Source organism: Sinocyclocheilus anshuiensis, unplaced genomic scaffold, assembly GCF_001515605.1.
Source record: "Sinocyclocheilus anshuiensis isolate Anshui unplaced genomic scaffold, SAMN03320099.WGS_v1.1 scaffold283, whole genome shotgun sequence".
NCBI lineage: Eukaryota > Metazoa > Chordata > Actinopteri > Cypriniformes > Cyprinidae > Sinocyclocheilus > Sinocyclocheilus anshuiensis.
In genome coordinates, this window is record NW_015549605.1 from 1,536,104 (window position 1) to 1,544,919 (window position 8,816).

Here is an 8,816-nt window from a genome sequence, read left to right on the forward strand (position 1 = left end):
GTTCTGGAAAGCTGTGTTTGATAGTATGCTTCCCATCATGATAAATGACCGCATTACAGAAGAATGAACAGTTCTGCAGTGTGAAATCAACCCCAGAGGATGTGTAGAAGAGAATGGGAACTATTGTTAAGACCTCACTTTATTAATAAATCATTCAAATCTTATGCTGTGTGTGTTGTGCTGACCTTTCATTTGAAACGTGTTGATCATATACTAATTAATAGTATATTAGTTAAAATTAATTAAGTGGAAGTTAAAATTAGGAAAAATGACCCTAGTGTCACCTAACGGCACTGTGAATGATTTGTGATCTCTTGTGTTAATACATCCTAAAATATAATGCAGATGTCTCCCCACAAAGGGGCAGTGTGCACCAAGATGTCGCAAGCAATTTCGAATTCATTTTTTTTTACAGATTATTTTTGCTAGCTTTTTCAGAATATTTGAACTTAATTTGTAAAGTAAAAAGGTTGATATTCGTATTTTTTTAACTACCAGACAGATCAAGATCGACTGATATCCGATTAGTACACCTTTATCTATGATTAAATTTCAAAAAGCCATTGCTACTTACATGCAAGTCAAGGTCAGACAAAAATACCATCTTTGGTTAGACAGCACAGATAAGTTATAGATATAGATGGTAGATATATTTAATATTAAGCCATCCTCTCCGACTGAAACAACTGACTTGAGCGAATGAACACATCCTACTACGGGAAAGGATTGTCTCATGAATATTAATTACGTACGTGACGTTGACACAGTTAGAGGCTGATTGGTTGAATGGGAGACGTTGGTTTTGATTCCGCTGAGGAAAGATTTCTGTTTGAGCGCGCTTTAGCGTTTAAGGTGTATACAACGATATAAAACGTCCAAACGTACAATTAATTGTGTACGAAACTATCAAATAACACAATAACATGGATTTTGTGAAATTACTATCGATTATTATCGAATATAATATCATAATGCGTCACGAATGGCGCAAATGATTTGGATTCTTTCTCTGTGAATACAGTAAGTTAACGTTACATCAATAACAAAACCGGTTCTATTAGCAACAGCGAGAGACTTTTTTATGATTATTACTGAAGTTACATGACTGAAAGCTCTTGGCCATAGTAGGATTCGCAAGAGGAGGAGAGAAAGCAGCGGAGGGGGAGTGTCTCCGACCGCGAGAAACACACACACACACACACAAACACACACACACACACTGGGGCACCACGCGACTTCAGTTCAAACAAACCAGCGCGGTCCTCTGCAAACAGGAGCTCTTCCCGGTTATTTACTAGGCGTCTTTACCTGCACGTTTCCGAAAACGTTTGGCGTCAGACTCTTGAGTTTGAATAGGTAGGTATATTTCTGGTATGTAAATCAGCACCGCATATCTTTTGAATATGCATGAATATGTATAAGAGTGCGCTTTTATAAATGATGCTCGTCTGTTTGGAAAGCGGAGACTGTTACCATAGATACAGTCAATTTCTGAACGCTTGATAAACGTGCGTGATTGATTTTTGGCATTAATATTCTGTGTTGTGTTTATTTGTTATCTAAACAAATTCCTTAACAGCGTACATAGTGTTTGTCTGGCATAGGACATCTTGTAAAATTAGACTCAGTGAAAAGCAAGTTATCATGCAGTCAAGCCAATTAAACTGGTAGTTAATTTAGACTTTTTGTGAACCATGTTACACTCACAAAAATGCCAGCAAATATGTTGGTATTAATTTTTGTACATGATACAGAGATAATACCATGTTTTTTGACATGTAGTATGTTAATACCATTGGTATTCTTCATAGTTCATTTAAGTAAACATTCAGTCCCATGGTTTATATCTAAATATCATTCTTTAAACATCTGATTCCTTTAGTTTACCATGGTATCGCCACATTACTTTTTTTTGTAAGAGTAATGTATGATATTGTTGTTTAGTTTTCACTTGACCATCTACTGCTACTATTATTCAAAGCTTCTGTCCCACATAGTTTTACTTAGTTTGCTTAGTCATCATCCATCTTTTATGTAGAATAATTATTAAAAAAAAAATAATAATAATTTTTTTTAGGTCTTTCTAAATGGTTTGAGCACTCGTGTATTTCTCAAGGAATGGAGTAGAAAGCTTTCAGCTTCTTCCCTCCTTGTTATTTCAGTTCAAAATAAAATTTTAGCTCCCCTTTCTTTCAGAGGGCTTTTGTGTCCTCTTTCTTCCCAAACAATTGTCTCTGTTGCGTCGCATCTTTTTTTCTGCCGTCTTGAAAGTGCAGGGAACTCTATTGTTAGACATAGAAATCGTGACAGAATGGTTACCATGGCTTTGTGTAAGATCTCGGCGCTAACACACAGGAGAGTGGGACATACCGCCGTCAACCGCTCGTCTGATTGTGGGTTTTGATAATATGCCGCTGTCACCGCTCACATCTCCCTTTATCTTGTATCTCGTACCTTTTTTCCACAGGTGTATTGTGGCCACTGGTGTATTGTGATTGAGGGGAAGCATGCAGGCTCACTATCCCACCAGCGGAGCTGTACGGTGGGCCAACCACTGAATACGGTCCTGGACTGTCCCAAAAACGTACACAAGACCATCTCACCCCAGTGGAGGCCCTTTAAACAAGCACTGCCAGACAAGTGCGCGTGTGTGAGAGAGAAAGCGATAGCCTAGTGTGTGTTGCCATGGCTTTCACACTTTCCGAAATCATGGCAGCCCGACGACAGCAGCAACAGTCACAGAGAAGCGGAAGAGGAGTGGTAGAGGTGGACGAATACAGCGCCAACCCGACTCAAGCCTTCACCTTCTACAACATCAACCAGGGTCGCTTCCAGCCGCCCCACGTCCATATGTAAGAAACTCATACATGCACAATTTGTATGGGTCATATATGGTTGACTAGTTGTCCAAAAACTTCTTGTCTTGTCCATTTTTTTTTTTTTCAATTTTGATTTTTAGCAGCAGCAGCACTTTAATTTGCATTCTGACAGCATGCTTTGCTTTAGCTGACAGTTTGCATGTTAAAATTCTCTCAGGGGATGTTCATCACCTTTAAAACACTGTTGCTACAGCCATGAACTTTTCGATGTGTATGTTTGGTTATTGCATCAAAATTTATGCTGTTTTTTAAGCATCTTACGCCATGAGCGTTGCATTTTTAAATACTAAAAACTCCCTTTGAAACCACCCAATTGGGTTCAGGTGAGCTAAAGATTTTTAATGATTTAGGGCTTCTTTAAAAGAGTTTTTTTTTTTTTGACTAATGACTAGCTGAATAATGACACTCTTGTCTTTTGTAGAGCTGCTATACAACATAATTTGAATTAGTCTCATATTTGAAGAAATTTGCATCATTGTTTCTTTTTCAACTGTATTGTATAAAGTGCTGTATAAATAAAAGTTCCCTGACTTGACCAAGCGTTCAGGGAACTAACTAACTAATCGCTTTTGAAAATGTGATTTTTCACATGCTGTTGTGCATGATTGGATTTTTTTTTTCCCTGATGGGCCATGTTTCATAGTTTCTCTTATTTATTTATTTTTATTCATGCCAATTTACAAAGGAAAACAGGTCACAACTATATATTTGCAAATGTGTATGTGTGTATGAATGTCTGTGAGTTTGTACCTGTGTGTGTGTCGTCGGTAGAGTCTGTGTGGTCGACCCAGTAGGAGATGCTCTAAAGTGGGCCATTCTTATTCAAAACTCTGCCATGTCCCTCAGAGACCCGTTTCTGCAAATACAACTGCGAAGCCGTGAGAGAACGATATATAACCTTATGTATTCCCACACCTCTTTCTCTCCCTCTGTCTCTCCACAGGGTAGATCCGTTACCCCACGACTCCCCCAAGCCCCCGGGCTACACGCGGTTTGTCTGTATCTCTGACACGCACTCACGCACTGACACTATTCAGATGCCGTATGGTGACGTCTTACTTCACGCTGGAGACTTCACAGAGCTTGGCCTGCCCAGTGAAGTCAAGAAGTTTAACGACTGGCTTGGTGAGAATTTTTTTTTTTCTTCCTTGAAGGGTTAGTTCACCCAAAAATGAAAATTAGCTTGTGTTTTACTCACCCCCGAGGCATCCTAGGTGTATATGACTTTCTTCTTTCAGACGAATCCAGTCGGAGTTATATTAAAAATTGTCCTGGCTATTCCAAGCTCTATCATTGCAGTCAGCGGGTGTTGCAGTTGAACAGTCCACAAGTCGTCAAATAAAGCTCGCGCATTCATAATAAAACGTGCCGCAGACGGCTCCAGGGGATGAATAAAGGCCCCCTGTAGCGAATCCATGTGTTTTTGTAAGAAAAATATCCGTATTTCAAATGTAATAAACACTTTTCTCTCACTTCCGCTGACTGTCATACACTGAAGCCGTTCTGGCGGATGACGCAGCACGTATGCGTTGCGTGATTAGTGACGACTGCAGAGAGAGAACAAAACAAAACGCCGGTCATGAATTAGAAGTACAAACCGAGGATTTGCAAAGAAAAATGTCGGAGGATTTCGATATAAACCAAGAAGAGACTGGTTTTCCTTTGCTAAAGTAAGGAACCTTTGCTTCCTTTGCTCCTATAAACAAACTCGCGAGACTAGCATACCTCAGAGGCGTGCGTGTGCTGCACATACGTGCTGCGTCATCCGCCGGAACTGCTTGAGTAAAATGCCGGAAAATGATAGAGCTTGGAATAGCCAGGACAATTTTTAATAGAACTCCGACTGGATTCGTCTGAAAGAAGAAAGTCATATACACCTAGGATGCTTCGAGGGTAAGTAAAACACAAGCTAATTTCATTTTTTGGTGAACTAACCCTTTAAGAAGCTTTTGTCAGCAACTTAAATTAAGATCAGATCAAAAATGTTACACAATACATTTATGGGATCATTGCATCTCTAACATTGTCATAGGGCTAAATCTGCATACTTTTTAAAGCATTTTCTGCACTGATTTTTTGGATTTAAATATGATAAAACATATTAAACAGAGCTGAGAGAGCTGCAGTCTTATTCGCAGCATAATCATATTAGCCAAAGAATTAAATAAATTAACATGCAAGATATGTGGGATGTGTGTAGATCTGTGAATGTTGCATGTTCAAAATCTGCAGAAGTCTAGATTTTTGAAATAATGAATTATGTACTATGAAAACACACAGTACAAGTCCAAAAAGACTATTTATTGTAACTGAGATGCAAAACAGCTCATTCTGAACCTTCATAGCTTTTTGATGTCAGCCACAGTATATATTTTTACGTCAATGATATTGTTCATAAACCTGCCTAATGTATAAACTATGGGATCATAAACTCAAAAGCTTTTTATAAATAAATTGTTATTGTTAATTTTATTATTTAATATCTTGAAACAATAAAACACAGAGATCTTTTATCAGAAATCCTGAAAATTTTTTATTTTTTGAAGTAACAGCCTTTGATAAAAGTCCTTTTATCACAACGAGAATATGGAGGTTTAAGATGTTTATCTTATAGACCATCAGAGGCATGTAGAGGTCAATTGTCATGATACCTTTTTTTAACTGCTATGTACACATGTGCATGCCTAAAAAGATGAGGATGGCTCAGTAATGAAGAGAATCAGAAGGATGACTGGTGTTGTTTCAGGAGAGGGAATAGAAAGCAGGAGATCTGGATGGATGGATGGATGGATGTTAGTCAGCGGGGTGCAGGAGACACCAGTCAGATTAAGACTCCCGCTCGTGTGTCTCATCTTCTTTCCCGCTATTGATTCTCTGCTGTCCTGCCTCTCTCTTTCTTTCTGGCACGCCGTCCCTGTGCCAAAAAGGAAGTTCTCGCTTTTGTTCTCGCGTTTGTCCCTGTATAAATATTTATAACGTGATTCTTTTTCTCATCTCTGTATCTTTGCTCCTGTGTATCTTAGAGAACTCGCAGCGCACATGCTTCCTTTGTTTATCCAGCAACAATCCTCAGAGATATGATTTACTTTTTACCTCACAATACTTTAAAGTGCGTGCAAATACACACTCACGTCTCACACAGACCTCCTCATATGGTGATGCTCTTAACTCTAACCTAGTCTAACTCTATTTTTTCCTTTTTGCTTCCACACTGTAATGCTTTTGCAAAATCTGTTTCCTCTCTTTTTGTCTGGGCTCTTCGAGACTGCTTGAAATTGTCAGCTTTAATATTTTAGCCAGTTGGGGTACTTTAATAATAGAGCATCACCTTAGTCCTCAAAGTAGGCATGGTGAATACAACATGCAATAAAGCAACTCGGAGAAGGTCTGGAAGCGCTTGACTTTGTGTATTGTAGTGGATAACGTGGATCCAAACTCTAGTTATCAGGTAGGGTAAAACAGAGATTTGCATAATAGCTTAGTAAACTAGTGTTATGTGTCATAGGTGTTACTATATTGCGTGTTTTAGCACAGCTGGAATGCTATAATAAAATGATACTCACAGTGTGAGACACTGGAAATAAACAAAAGATGTGTCACGGCAATCAAAGATGCCTTGTGTGTGTTTACATACACAAAAACATTGCAGAATAGATTGCTGTGGACTGTAGACTAAAGGACTTATGATCAGTGATATGGAAATAAATAATTTGTTGCCTTCTAAAGCCACTTTTTGTAATGTCTATGTAATAATTTACTAATCTGACAAAATAATGTGGTTTCTTTATCATTAATTATAGGCTTTCCCAAGTAAAAATTCATATATGATATATTAGATTTATTAATTGACATACGCTACTGCTCATGATTATATTGTCATTGTAGCCTTTTGACCATTTGACCACTCTTGTGACCTGTAGATGTCCATTCTTAACAGTTATTGGCCATTTAGTACCTTTTTACTTAATGTACTTTTTAATTTTTGATTCTTTATGAAAATAGTCTTTTTGTCTTTTGACAAGATGACAAACATGCTCATTTTTCACTCATGTGAGAAATGATTACAGCGTTGTCTCATTTGCCGGTTTGTCTGCCCAACCAGTTAATTTGAACTAGACCGAAGAAACCGTTAGGAAGTACAGATGTTCATGAATTAACAGTGCTAATATATGAATGTGTAGCAGAAGTGTCGAAGCGCAGTTAAGCAAATCTGTATCTTCACAGGTCTCCGTTTGTGTTTATCGGTCTTGAATCATTTGTATTTGCCTGCTGAACAACTGTACTAGCGCAAGAAACTGTGTTTGTCTTCCTCTTGTATCCTTCGGGCTTACACCGAACGGAGAACATGCTTCAGGATCATTTCTTGGATCTTTCAAGAACTGCGTAAAAGGAAAGATCTGACATGAATTCCCAGTAATCACAAGTGATACTACAACCTTTCTGGAGATCATAGACATGGCTGAAATCTGCTGTACAGGGTGTTTCGCTGAAGAATACAATCAATAGTTTTAGTAAGTTATGTCAGCGTGGACTCCAGTAGTAGTCCAGTCCAATTTCAGATGAAGTTATCTTGTTTGAGCACTCAAAGTTTTTTCACAGGAGTTTTCAGTAAGTTTAAGAGAATTTGCGGCATAGCCAAGGCTGAATTTTGAGTATGAATCTGTTCTTGCATTGCTTTTCCTACACCTTTTCTGTGTGGAAGTCATTATGTGCGGACCAGGATTAGAGAAGCAGATTGAAATGGATAATATACTTTTCTTTCTCTCAGGTCAGGAAGGTTCGGTAGTTCTCCCGTCTTGTTCTGTCCTGTCCACACATTATGAATAATAGATTAGCCCAGTGGTGATGTGACAGCTGCGTGGGCTGTGTGAGATGTGTGTTCGAGTGTGTGGGGTGGAAGAATCTTGGGAGAAAAGTTTACACTTTTCTCACTCCTTTTCTTTTCCCTCTCTCTCCTCTCAACTTTGGAGTTTTCCCTCCATTCTCCCTCTCTGGTCTCTATCTGGAGAGAAAACCGTCATGAAACTTTAATGTGCTCTCCCTTTTTCTACCTTCAAGCTCTACAGCTCTCTTTTTTGCGTTTTTTTTTTCACCCTGCCATGGGTTTACTCAGCTGAAGGTTTAGCTGTGGATTATTAACGAGGAAGCTTGACACTCCTTTACGGGTTTTCTCTTTAAAGTGTAAAACAATCTCAGACAAAGATGAAATCTTTGTGTAGTTTTGTGGTTGAATACTTTGTGTCTATGGACCTGTGTGTGTACAGCATATCATTGTTTAGTACTGTAACATTTTATCTTTTTCTTAAATGCTTTTCTTGCAATTTAAAGAAGTTTGGTGTAGATTTTACATAATAATAATAATAATAATAATAATTTAAAAAGTAATAGAATAGCTGTTATTTAACTGTGTGCTTTTATTTTGCTATTGGAAAACAAAGGAGAAATTTTGAAAGATGTATTTGTCTTTTCCATTAAATGACAATTCATAGTGACCATGACCTGTCAGGATTTAAAATGGAAATAAAAGCACTACAAATGCAGCCCATACAACTCATTCTTCAGGTATTTTGTAGTATGATTAGGAGCAGACTGAAATTTTCTATTGTAAAAACAAGAAAAGAGAAATGCACTTTTTCATGAAGTAAAAGCATTCAGAAAAAAATTAGTACATAAAGAGAAAATTGTCATTTCAATTATGTATCTCAGACATGCAGTTTTTAATATTCAAACATGTATAGTTTTTATGTACAGCTCCAGTGTATGTTCTCACCTTGTGCCCTGCCACCTGTGTGTGAGTTTGTGTTTAAGACGGAATGCTTATGCATGGGTGGATGCTGTGTGTGTGTTCCTCTTATAATACTGTATGTTTACATTTCACATGGGCACATGAAGAAACACAAAGAACACCTACGATTCTTCACTCCACTTCTTCAAAGC

At 38.0% G+C, this 8,816-nt stretch overlaps 1 protein-coding gene across 4 annotated transcripts in view; it reads left to right on the forward strand.

Moving 5' to 3' along the window:
- Positions 1 to 891: 891 nt before the first annotated feature.
- Positions 892 to 8,816, forward strand: part of LOC107658834 (metallophosphoesterase domain-containing protein 1) — a 66,081-nt gene continuing 58,156 nt past the window's right edge. For 3 of the 4 annotated variants that reach the window (XR_001630836.1, XR_001630837.1, XM_016447502.1), the window contains exons 1-3: positions 892 to 1,356; positions 2,468 to 2,852; positions 3,823 to 4,004. Coding sequence is in view for 2 of the 4 variants with exons in the window: in XM_016447502.1 (XP_016302988.1) it covers positions 2,686 to 2,852; positions 3,823 to 4,004 (349 nt within the window). In the remaining 2 variants the exon portion in view is untranslated. The remainder of the gene's footprint in view (positions 1,357 to 2,467; positions 2,853 to 3,822; positions 4,005 to 8,816) is intronic. The other variant, XM_016447501.1, reaches the window with a different exon arrangement.